Genomic DNA, 13203 nt, shown 5'->3' on the forward strand with positions numbered 1-13203 from the left:
CGGTCTTCGGGATCCCGCAGCCAGAAGGTGGGCAGGCACTTTGGGTTTTCCGAGGAAGAGGCGGCGGCCAAGGGCTTCCCTTCCGCGCTGAGAAAGAGGCGCGCTCCACCCTCTTTCTTTGCTCACCTGGCGGTTCCGTTTCTGCCTTTCTGGGTCCTGCGGTTCAGCAAGGGCGGATGTGCTCCTTTTGGCAGCGGGGGGAGAGAGGAGATGCTGGTGGCGATTAGGTTGAGCCAAACCTGGAAGGAAGCGGCGTGTTTTCATTCCCCCCGCCAGCCAGCCAGCCTTCTGGGAGCGCCGGGAAGGCCCTTCCCACGTTCTCGCCTTCCCAGGTCCAGCACTGATTCTCTGCTCCGAGGGAGGGAACCTCGGGAGTCTCCGCCCCAATGAACTCTGCCCCCGCCAAGCGCCCGCGGAGGAGCCGCTTCCCCGAGGGCGTCGCCCACTTCCTTCTTCCTCCTTCGGACGCTGCGTCCTCTCCGGCTCTGCCGCGGGGCGAGACTTTCCTCTGGGCAGGGGCGCCATGGCGACCCCCGAAGACCCCTGGGCGAAGGAGGCCCTGGAGGAAGGAGGCGAGAAGCTGAAGGCGAAAGAGGCCGGCAAGTCCACCGAGAAGAAGGGGGAGAGGGAGGAGGATCCCCGCCTCATGTTCCAGATGTTCCGATGGTTCGTGGGTGGTGGGCGGCGGAAGGAGGCCCTGGAGGAAGGAGGCGAGATGTTTAAGGCGAAAGAGGCCGGCAAGTTCACCGAGAAGAAGGGGGAGAGGGAGGAAGGGGAGAGGGAGGAGGATCCTCTCCTCAAGTTCCAGTGGCCCCGATGGCTCAAGGGCGGTGGGCGCCAGAAGGAGCCCCTGGAGGAAGGCGAGAAGCTGAAGACGGAGGAGGCCGGCAGGACCACCGAGAAGAAGGGGGGCAAGGAGGAGAGGGTGAGGGAGGTGGATTACCGCCTCATGTTCCAGAGGTTCCTATGGCTCGTGGGTGGTGGGCGGCCGAAGGAGCCCCTGGAGGAAGAAGGCGAGATGTTTAAGGTGAAAGAGACCGGCAAGTTCACCGAGAAGAAGGGGGAGAGGGAGGTGGATTCCCTCCTCAAGTTCCAGGGGTCCCAATGGCTCGAGGGTGGTGGACGTCAGAGTAGCAGCAGCAGCAGCGACGACGACGACGACGATGACTGGGACCTCAACACGTCGGGATTGCCGCACTCGTTCGCCCAGCAGTTTCACTTTGAGGATCAGAATCTTTTTCTTGCTCTGTTCTGTATCGCTCGCTTCCTGCAATTCTCCCTGCGGCATTTGATTCCAGAAGAGCGGCGGAGGTTCCGGCGCAAACTGCGCGAGATCCCGCTCGAGGAGGGCTTCGTCCGCATCCCTGATGTGGCGCTGCACAAGGCAGGCGCCCCTCACCTCCGAGACCTGCTGCTCAGCTACTACGGCGGAGTTTACGCCATTGAGGTGGCGGCCAAAGTACTGAGCACCCTGGGCCGGAAGCTAGAGGTGGACAAGCTCCTCTTCTCGGTCAGGGAAGGTAAGGCTTTGCTGGATCCTGACCTTCGCAACCGTTCAGTCTGACAACAGATCTTTCCTTCCCTGGTTGCGCCAGCCCAGCGCTGAGCTGCAGCCGCGAAGAAGGGAAGGAAAAACAACCATGGGCTTGGAATGTTTGGAAATACCTTTACTTTAGCGCCAGGCATTTAGCGCATATGGAAGAATATGGTATGTTTCAACCGTCTGATTGCTATTGCTTAAAATATTAGAAATACCTTCAGGGCCCTTAGGACACACAGAACAGCAAAGAATCAGCCTTAAGCAAAAGGGCTGGCTGTTCTTTGGACACACAGTTAAGTTTGTCCCTTTGTAGAAGGGAAAGTCCTTTTTCTTTCCTGCTTGAGCCCTGCAAAAAATTTTTAATCAGGCCTGTAAGTTCAGAAAGTTTGCAGGCCATCCTAACATCTCTGGAACAGAGGAAGGTCCCAAATGGGCCTCAGGATCCATCTAGCTCAGGATTGCTAATATTGCCTGACTGCGGCTCTCCCGGGTTCCAGGCAGGAGTCTTTTGCAGCCCTACCTGGAGACACCAGGGATTGAACCTGGGACCTTCTGCCTGCAAAGCAGGTGTTCTGCCACTGAGCCATGGCTCTTCCAGAAGTGCTTCCTGCTGAATGTCCTGCAAATAGCTTTCTCCAGGAAGAGAAGGAGGAATTCTCATGCTTTACGATGGTATAAGGAGGTTCCCTGAATTTTCTATTCAGTACTGCCACTACAGCACAGTCTCCAAATGGCTGTCTGCTGAACATGCTGCATGCCCATTATTAGAGGATGACATCAGATGATTATTATAAATAAGGAAAAGGGTTTCCACCCCTCAATAAACTTTTGGTTAACCTTCCTTCAGATCAGCCCAATTCTGTACATGGAAAATAATTCAGGAGCTCAAGAAAGGTTTAATCAGAAAGCTCTTTAAGAGCAATGTATGTGCTTAAATAATTGACAGAAGCTACAATTTTAGTGATGTTTTCTCCATAAAAACTTATTCCAGGGCAGGGTGTACTGCCCATAGGGGCGGGGCACACCACGGGGCCTCCAGATTCTGCCTGCCTCCTCCTACTCAGCCGCTCTACAGCTGGGGGACAGGCAGTAGGTGGACCGTTTGGGCAGGAAAGACATGTGGCTTGGGCGTGCTGCAGGCCCCGCGGTGAGTGCTGCCTGGCATTTTGTCACTCCCTTCAGTGGTGACACTTGGGGTGGACCACGCCTGCCGCACCCCCCTTCCTCTGCCACTGCAATTATCACATGTACAACCCCCCCATTTTTTCCCCCCATCCAGGGACTGCTTACCATTTTTCTTCTGGAGAAACCCCCCCAACCTTTGGCATAATATGCCCCAGAATTGCATTCAATTTTGCCTCTGGCATTTATTACCCAGGCAATATTTGCAGGTTGGGGTAGTAAAAGATTCCATCTTTTTTTTCCATAGACAAATGGTCAGTGAAAGATCATGGAAATATCAGTAGTTTACATTTCTGTAACCAAGGGCATTTTCTTTTTCTTTTATTCCAATAGTCCAATTATAATAATAAGCCCAATAAGTTTCTATACAGTGGAACCTCAGTTGGCAAACGCTTCAGAAGTTTCAGCTTTCAAACGCCGACAACCCGGAAGTGAATGCTTCTGTTTTTAAACATGTCTCGGAAGTCGAACGGCTTCTGAGGCGTGTTTCTCCATTTTTTCAATGGATTTTGCCAACCGGCAATTGCGCCTCGGTTGTCGGACATTTCGGAAGACAAACGATCTTCGGGAACGGATTATGTTCGACAACCGAGGTTCCACTGTATTACATTGCTGACCATACTTTACAGTCCACCATATAATCTTAGATGAATGTTCTTCTCAATTTTGGGGTTGCAACCGCCTATCTAGAAATATTGCCTGTCACGAACGAATCAGAGCCAGACAACAAATATATTCTCTTCACATGACCATCCATTTCAGGCAACTTACACAATAGTTCACAAATGTACGTAGCTCTTGGTTCAGAGCACATAGGGCAGTATACTACATAGTGGTATAGGTCTATTGCTTGGATGCTACATATACAATGTCGCTTTTCTGCCAGAATTTTCCTGTAGCCGCCCTCTAAATACTCTGAGGGCATAGTCTGAAAATGCAGAGCCATGAATGAATGCTTTCCTAAGTGAGCAGAATGGTAAATCATATAGATAGTTCTCAAAACCATGTTTAATTAAATACAACTGTGTGGAGAATAATGATTTATGGATTGTTTGTATAACTTTTTGCACGTAAAAAACCTTCAGATTTGTTTCAAGGAACAGTTTTAAAGAGCTTTTTAAAAGGGAATTATATCAGGTGCTATCATTTGCTGTTCACAGTTTGACTCCTAAGAAATATTTCATTGTATTTTTTGTTGTTCCACAAAATGTCTTCCATATTACAGAGTTTAAACTAATACCTAAATAAGACCATAGGAATTTGACACTGTACTTGCATAGTTCCTGTTTCTGCTCCGATACTAGCTGCTGGAGTTGGGGGTGGGTAAACCGAGTAGTCTTCTTAGAAATTAATTTCTCCCCAATACGTTAACTGTGGAAGCACCTAACCATTATATGTTCTCAGTGCAGGGCAATCATATTGCTGCCTTTGCTTCTGGTAAAACTAAGAATTGCTTGTGCAGATCTTGATGTCTTCAAGGCCTAAGTGCTGCTATATGGTGTGACCAAATACTCCTATCGGAGAACAAATCTCCAAATAATTGAAATGTCTCACTTGTTCAATTATTTGTCTATTTAGGAACCATTTATGCTTCACAGGCTGTGCCTCAAATACTACAGCTTTTGTCTTGGAATAATTTATATTCAAACCTTTGTTAGGACAAACTATCCCAAAGTTCTTTAGTAATCGCCTCATACCCACGTGTTTGTGTTCATAGCACCATATTGCCGGCATATAGCAAGATGGATACCTTATGAGATAAAGCTGTAACAGGAAAAAATTCTGGTTGTTTTAGTTCTAGTTATTACATCATTTACATAAATGTTAAACAGCAGAGGTGCCGATAAGCACGCTTGTCCTACTCCATTTGTTGTTAGAGCTAGAGCTGTCAAGTGTCAATTGACCATTCGCCCCTACTCTTTCTCTTATATACATTTCACGGTGTGATATCCATACCGTTTGGAATACCCTTTGGAATTCCAAAGGGCTAGAGTCACACATACATCAATAGTCAAAGGGAAAAGTGCTTACCCAGCAAGAAATGCACTGGTGCTAATTAAATATAGCAAAATACTGCTGGGGGGGGATGAAACAGCCAGTTTTGACCTCTCCCTTACCTGTCCACAGAGTACAGTGCTATGTCCCATGGTATGCAGAGGAATGTACGAAAGAACATTGTGTGGTAAGTCCCATTGCAATTCTACTTGCAGCTTACAGTGGACGAGCATTGATTGGATGGTGTGAGAATCTGATCTTAGCTTGGGAGGGAGCTTCATCCAGGAACCAGGATGGGCAAATGTGTCACTTGAATGGACAGTGCTAAGGGATTTAGTGATAAGTATCACTTCCTAGGAAACGGGGTTGCTAGGTGATGTTGGTGTACTAGTAAAGAGACACAAGTAGTTCAGTGGTCCTCAGGAACCTGATGAATGGGGGAATGGGAGAAGCAGCCTTGGAGAAAGGCTTGTGTGAGTCCAGAGGGCAACTTCTCAGCCATTTTTATGACTTCAAGCTTCTGCTTATTATTATGGAGCATGGTTTTCATGCAGACATTTTGGTGCCTGAGGCAAAACAAATTGGTTCTCCCCCAGGAATTGTAGTTTGCTAAGGGACTCTCTCTCTTTCTCTTTCTACACACACACACACACACACACACACACACACACAAGGTGACCTGAGAGCCACCAAAGATGCAGGAGCCATTGTGACTGGAGGAGAGAGAGGACCCTCATTTAGCAGCATCCTTCCTCGATCAGCTTCTCCTCTCATGGAGGAGGAAAAAGAAATGGGAAATCTCATGCAGTTAAGAGGGGTCTTTAACCAGGGGTGGAAATCTTTTTCCACAATGCATGTTATGTACACACATGCACACACAACCCCCCTTTTTGTTTTTGTTTTTCAAATGCTTTTTATTGAGATTTAAGAACACCAACCAACAAAAACATCAAATCTTATTACATATTACATATATCCTACTTTATGCTCCATAGAGCCGTTAACTTCCATCCTTCCCTTCCGCAAGTTTTCTTATTCCAATCTATAATTCACAGTTTCATTGGTTAAAAATTACTCTGTGACGTAAGATTTAATTCAATCCTGCCAAAGTTTTCATATTTCTGCAGTTCTCACTTATATAAACCATAAAATTACTCCATTATTTTTGGTACTTCGTCTCCTCCTGACTGCGAATTCTGTGTGTCAATTTTGCCATTTCAGTGTATTCCACCAGCTTTATCTGCCATTCCCTTACAGTCGGAATTTCCTGTAACTTCCACTTTTGGGCCATCAAAACTCTAGCTGCTATTGTTGCATACAGATATAATCTTTGGTCTGTCTTCTTAATATCTTCTCCCACCAAACCTAGCAGAAATTCTTCCGGCTTTTTTGGAAAAGTATATTTAAACATATTTTTAAACTCATTATAGATCAATTCCCAAAACACTTTTATTTTATTACATGACCACCACATGTGGTGAAAATCGCCATCCTTTTCTTTGCATTTCCAACAAGTTTTGCGACTTGTCCTATACATTTTTGCCAGCTTGGTGGGAGTGAGATACCAACGATAGACCATTTTCATAACATTCTCTTTTAAAGCAGAGCATGCAGTGAATTTTAGAGTCTCGTTCCAAAGTTTAGCCCATGCATCATAGTCTATGTTGTGTCCCAAGTCAATAGCCCATTTTGTCATGGCTTCTTTTATGAATTCATCTTTTGTGTTCCATTCTAATAAAAGATTGTACATTTTCGAGAGTGGTTTGAGCTTACTGTCTATAATATCTGTTTGGAATTTCGATTTCTTATCTTCAAATCTTAATTTTTTATTGTCTTTAAGAACATCATTGACCTGATGGTATTGCAACCATCCTGTCAATTTTTGTGCAATTTAATTGTAGGGCTTCAATTTCCAACCTTTCTCAGATTTCATCAGAATCTCCTCGTATTTGGCCCGTCTCCCTTCCATGTTCAGTTTTTTAACCGTTAACATATCGATTGGTGACACCCACCACGGTGTTTTCCTTTCCAGCAAGTTCTTATTTCTGTCTCAGACTTCAAAAAGAGCACCCCTTATCATATGGTTTGTAAACCCTCCATGCACTTTTGCTTTCCCATACCAGAGGTAAGAGTGCCACCCATATCTATTGTTGTGTCCCTCCAAATCTAACAAGTCTGGGTTTTCCAGAGTTATCCAATCCTTTATCCAGCATAAACAAGCTGCTTCAAAATAAAGTTTCAAGTCAGGTTCAGCGAACCCCCCTCTTTCCTTCCTGTCCGTCAATATTATTAAATTCTTGGTCTTCTCCCTTGCCATACGAAGCGCAAGAGAGTCTTTTGCCATTCTTTGAATTGTCTTAGACCTCTAATTATCGGGATTGTTTCGAACAAAAATAACATTTTCGGAAGTAAATTCATTTTAATTGCTGACATTCTTCCACTCATTGACAGCTTTAATTTATCCCATATTTCTAAATCTCTTTTAATCTCCTTCAACACTGGTTGATAATTATCATTAAATAGATTTATATTCTTTGCCGTCATCCAAATTCCCAAATATTTTACTTTTTTGACCACCTTAATTTTACTTTCTTGTTCCAACCTTTCTACCTTGCTCCTTTCCAAATTTTTGCCCAACATTTTCGTCTTTTTCTTATTCAATTTAAATTCTGCCAGTTGTCCAAATTTTCCCATTTCCTCCAATGCTATGTTGACACTTTCTTGGGGTTCTTCTAAAGTTAATACCAGATCATCCACGTAGGCCTTAAGTTTAAACTCCTTGGCACCTATTTTGACCCCTTTTATCTCTGATGTTCCTCTCAGGCAATTTACTAATACTTCCAACACTATAATAAACAGTAGCGGAGACAGTGGGCACCCTTGTCTGGTACCCTTTGTAATATCAAATGAATCTGTCAAGGTGTTATTCACAATTAATTTCGCTTTCTGCTCCGAGTAAATTGCCTCAATTCCTCTTAAGAAGGTGTCACAAATCCCCATCTTCTCCATACTCTTCTTCATAAATGACCAAGATACATTATCAAATGCTTTTTCAGCATCAATGAACATTAGTACGGCTGGCTTATCATTTCTTACCTCCAGGTATTCCAATATATTAATGATATGTCTCACATTATCTTTTAATTGCCTGCCTGGTAGGAAACCTCCTTGGTCTTTATGAATTAATTCATTTAGTATTGTCTTCAATCTGTTAGCCATAATATCCACAAAAAGTTTATAATCATTGTTTAACAATGATATTGGTCTAAAGTTTTTAACACTCTGATGGTCTGTGTCTTGTTTGGGGATCAACGTTATATATGCCTCCTTCCAGGAGTTCGGTATTTTTCCTTTTCCTTGTAAAATAGCATTCATTACTTCCCCTAGTACCGGTATCAGCTATTTGCTAAGTGATTTGTAATACTTAGCGGTGAGCCCATCCGGTCCTGGGGCTTTGCCTTGTTTCATCTTCTTTATTGACCTTTGGATTTCCTGGTTTGTTATTGGGGCATTTAAATGTTCTCTTTCTTCTGGTTACAGATGGGTAGCCGTGTTGGTCTGCCATAGTCCAAATAAAAAAATTCCTTCCTGTAGCACCTTAAAGACCAACTAAGTTAGTTCTTGGTATAAGCTTTCGTGTGCATGCAGTGTATCTTTCTTCTGGTGAAATCTGTTTTCCTTTATGTATTTCCAAGTATCTTTCTATCTTTTTTATATCTTCTTTTTCTTTCCTGTAAAGCTCCTTGTAAAATCCTTGAAAGGCTCTTATTTCTTTTGGGTCTTCCGTCAGCTGTTCCCCTATCCTGATTTTGTTGATTATGTTTTGACTTTGACGCTTTCTTAGCTGCCAAGCCAATAGCTTCCCAGTTTTGTTTGCTGATTCGAAATATTTCTGTCTCATTAATTTTAATTTCCATTCCACTTCTTGGTTCACCTGCATGGAATACTGAGTTTGTAGCATTTTAATAATCTGCTTAGTTTGTTCATCTTTTGGTTTTATTACCAGTTTTTTCTCATTTTCCATGAGTTGAGTCAAAATTTCCTTTTTTTCCTTTCTCTTTCTTTTTTTTATGGCTGTTTTGCTGAATTAGGAAGCCTCTCATGACCGCTTTACTCGCGTCCCACACAGTTTCCAAACTAGTTTCTCTATGTAAGTTCCAGTCAAAATATTCCTTTATTGTCTCTTTCGCTTTCTCTACTATTTTTGGGTTCTCAAACAATGTATCATTCATCCTCCATCTAAAAGAGGATTGTTCTTTACCTTTTAATTCCAAATAGATTGAGTTATGATCAGATAGAGTTTGTGGGGTAATCTCAATTTTGTTTTCTCTAGAGACTAATTCTTTAGATACCCAAACATAATCTATCCGGCTTGAGCTTTGGTGGGGCTCCGAGAAAAAAGTGAACTGTTTTGTAATTGGGTATTTCCACCTCCAAATATCTATTAAACCAAAATTTTCAACCAATTCAAAGAAAGTCTTAGGGAGTTTACCCTCATTTATACTTTTTTCTTTGGCATTCTGTCCATTTCTGGCATTACCACTCCATTACAGTCTCCCATCAGAATTATTTTTCTGATCCATAAATTCTATCAGTCTTTCCTCTAGTCTTTTAAAAAAGTCCGCTTTATTTCCATTAGGGGCATATATTCCCACAAGGATTATCTTCTCACCCTGTAATGTTATTGAACCACAATCACTCTCCCCTCCTCATCTTTAGAGATCAATTTAGGATCTAATCTCTCCTTTATATATAGCACCACCCCTCTTTTTTTGTTAACATCGGAAGTTACAAACTCTCTACCCAGTCTTTTATTAATCAAAATATGTCTATGTTTTTTAGCAACGTGAGTTTTCTGTAAACAGATTACATCAGCATTCTTTTTTTCCCAAAACATGTTCAACTTTATTTCGTTTAGATTTGTCATTAAACCCATGAATATTCCAAGTTATCAATTTCAACGTCATTTCCTTAATAATTTTGTTACAGAGAGAAAAAGTTAAATTCGGGTGGTTTTATTAGTGTCCTCTTCTTCTTCCTCCTCTTCCTCTTCCTCTTCCTCTTCTTCTGCTTCTCCTCCCTCTCCTTCTTCCTCATCTACTTTCTTTCTTTCTTTCTTTTTATTCTTTTTGTTTTCCTCTTCGCTGTAGGGGTCTGCTCCGGTGGGTCTGGGCCCAGCAAGGCTTCCTTCCATCTTACCTAATTCTTTCTCATATCTTCTAGAAAATTTCTTTACCTCTTGTAGGTCTGTTAATCTAAATCTTTTACAGTGGTGCCTCGCAAGACGGAAAACCCGCAAGACGAAAGGGTTTTCCGTTTGCGAGTTGCTTCGCAAGACGAATTTCCCTATGGGCTTGCTTCGCAAGAAGAAAGAGGTCCTGGACCTCTTCTGAAGGCTGGCGGGGGGCGAAAGTCTTTGCTCCCCCCTGCCTGCCTTCCCAGGGGCTTTTAAATCGCCCCGGACAGCGGAGAAGTCCGCCGCTGTCCCGGGGCGATTTTAAAATGCCGCCCGCCAGCATTTTAAGATCGCCCCGGACAGCAGAGAAGTCCTCCGCTGTCCCGGGGTTTTTAAAAATGCTGGGGGTGGGAAGAAAAGCCCTTGTCCCCCCCCCCAGCCTTCAGAAGAGGTCGGGGGACAGACTGTCCCCGGACCTGGTCTGAAGGCGGTTTCCCTAGGAACGCATTAATTGATTTTCAATGCATTCCTATGGGAAACCGTGCTTCGCAAGACGAAAAACTCGCAAGAAGAAAAAACTTGTGGAACGAATTAATTTCGTCTTGCGAGGCACCACTGTATCTTTGTAGTAAAAAGAGATTCCTTCAGGGAACTCCCACCTATGTTGGATTCCATTTTTCTTCAGTAAAGTCAACAATTGTTTGTACCCATCTCTTCCTCGTAGAAATCTAACAGGAACCTCTTTAAATATAATAATTGGTCTTCCATCGATTAATAACTTGTTATTGTAACTCATTCTCAAAATTGCATTTCTCATCTCTAATGAATTAAAAATCATCAGACAATCTCCAGGTAGTTTTTTGGTTTTAGCTTTTACTGATCTCACCTTAATTCTAAACACATTCTCAATTGTATACTCAATTTCTTCTTCCTTCATATCCATCCATCTTGCCAATTCTTTGATCATTTTTGTTTTAATATCTTCATTTGCTTCTTCTACCCCTCTAAATTTTAAATTTTTCTGTTTCTGCCTCATCTCCATCAGAGCCATGTTTTCCCAGGTCTGTTCTTGTACTTTACTAACCTCTACCAGTTCCTCTTTAATTCTATCTGCCTCTTTTCTATTTTCCTTAACTTCCTTCTGAGTTTGTTTTGCTAGCTCTTCTGTTGTTTTAGATCTAACCGTTAAGTCTTTGATTTTACTTGACAAGTCCCCCACCACTCCCTCTATTTTCTTATTCAGGGTTTCTTGCACTTCTGCCAATTTTTTCTCCATGTGTTGTTCATTTTGTTTAAATTCTTCCTTTATTTTTAGCCAAAGGATGTCCAAATCCTTAATTTCTTTCTGTTTTGACTGTCTTCGGTCACCTGGGGTTCCTCCATTTTTTTCCCATTTTCCCCTGACATTTTTAAACAGATAACTCAATGTTATATACTTTCACCACTAGGGGGAGCAGTTACACCAGAGAGCTAGAAATTGTATTTGTCACTAGTTATAGTTTAAACAACAATGGCCCCTAGGGGTCCTTCTCTTCACAGTGACTTTTAGTTCTTGTCTTAACCACACACTTCAAAATTCACCCCTTTAAACATATATCAACTGTATATCAAATATTTTTTCAAACTGTATATCAAATATTATTTCAAAGAAAAGGAAAAGGAGAAAAACAGGAAATGGCACACATCAGAAATATATAGACATTGTCCCAGATGATATCACAATTTAAATGTCCCCTTCTACACTTTGATCATTTGTCAACTCAGTCCTAAATGTTTATTCCAGCATGGATTGACCATCTCAGATACTGTTTCAGTTTTAGGATCCTCTTCTGTCCTTTCTATCCTCTTCTTTTCTTCCGCCTCTTGTGGGCTCAGTCCAACATATGAGTCCAAATAAAAATCCATACAAGTCCATATAAATCCAAATATAACTGTAATCCAATCAGGGAGCCAGAATGTTAATTTTCTAGCCACTTGAAGGCTTAATCCTCACAGTGTTTAAATATAGGAAGATTTTCCCCAGTTAATCTTTCTTCCTCCCTTCGTACTCCAATGGGGATATGAGAATAATCACAGTTTATTTTCAAGCCTCTTCTATATCCATTTAGTCAAAGGGAAGTAGAAAAACATAGGTATTCCTGCAGCACTTTAAAACTCTAGCTGCTCCACTTTCCTTTGTCAGTCCCTTCCGATGTTGCCAACTTCTTCCCCTTTGCTTTATACAAGGATTTATACAAAGTATCTAAATCTCTGAGCTGAGGTTCAAAATGCTACTGTTTCTCCAGCCAAGTCACCAAGTCTTCTCAAAAGAAGAGGAGAAACAAAGTTCCTTTTAAGCTCTTATCCCTCTTCCAGCGTTGTAAAATGATACTTGCCTCAGAACGCTGCCTCTGAGAACTTTCAGCTTACACTTGCTCAGCAGGAAACTTTCACTTCCGTATTGTTCTCATGTCTTTGTTCTCTGCACCATCTTAACACCGTGGCTGGGACGGACTCTATTTTTATGTCCCTCAGCTGACCAAATTCCTTGAATTCCTTCCATTAGTCAGATTTCAAATGTATCTTGTTTCTTGGAATTCAGTTTCCTCGTGGAAGTTTAACACTTTTCATCAGAAGCCTGAGACTGCACAGCGCGAGGTAGGTGCTTCCCTTTTGTGCCCAGAGCTCTATCCCGTCCTCGGATTCTTACTTAAAAACCCGAGAAGCAGGAGAGCACTTCTGGGCGCCGCTGGGTGCTCCGCCCCCCAAGGTATCCCCCTTGAGGTTTTGAGGTCTGTAGAGCCCTTACAGACCTCTAAAAAAACCCCACACTTACCAGAGCGGTCATTCTGCGCTTCTCTTTTGATGTCCGTGCTAACCCCCCCCTTTTGAAATTCGACACCTAAATGTATACAGAATCCAGATCTGTGGGTGGGGGGCTCTGGAAGATGGGCAGTCAAGCTAATGAGTCGCTTTGAAGCCTCTTGTTAACTTGGTAGATAAGCAAGCCAAATTTTCTTTCTGCTAGAAAGACTGCCCCATTCTCCTGCCAGTATATTTCTGAAATCTATTCTTTACAGCTTCCTTTCAGGTCTCCATTTTGAAAATCACTCTATTCCAACTTTGCCTTCCTTGTTCCTTAGGGGTGTGGATGAAGTTGTAACACTTCCATTTTCAAAACAGAGACCTGCAAGGAAGGGCAGATGTGCAGTTGAGGAGGAGGAGGAGGAAGTGGTGAGTTAGCGGTCGGTGGAGAAAGAGAGGCAGCAAGAGGGTCTGTGGAAGAGCTGGTCACAGAGGCAGTGGCAGGCAGATCTGCAACCCCTCTTAG

At 42.9% G+C, this 13203-nt stretch overlaps 1 protein-coding gene across 5 annotated transcripts in view; it reads left to right on the top strand.

Moving 5' to 3' along the window:
* Positions 1–375: 375 nt before the first annotated feature.
* The window catches only part of LOC308570843 (uncharacterized protein), a 47352-nt gene continuing 34524 nt past the window's right edge, over positions 376–13203 (top strand). The window contains exons 1-2 of one of the 5 annotated variants that reach the window (XM_081165846.1): positions 376–1520; positions 4850–4904. In XM_081165846.1, the coding sequence (XP_081021972.1) occupies positions 524–1520; positions 4850–4904 (1052 nt within the window). In that variant the 5' untranslated portion in view covers positions 376–523. The remainder of the gene's footprint in view (positions 1521–4849; positions 4905–13203) is intronic. The other 4 variants (XM_081165844.1, XM_081165843.1, XM_081165847.1 and 1 more) reach the window with 4 other exon arrangements.

The sequence above is a fragment of the Podarcis bocagei genome, assembly GCF_964188305.1.
Source record: "Podarcis bocagei genome assembly, chromosome: 13".
In the NCBI taxonomy this organism is placed as follows: Eukaryota; Metazoa; Chordata; class Lepidosauria; order Squamata; family Lacertidae; genus Podarcis; species Podarcis bocagei.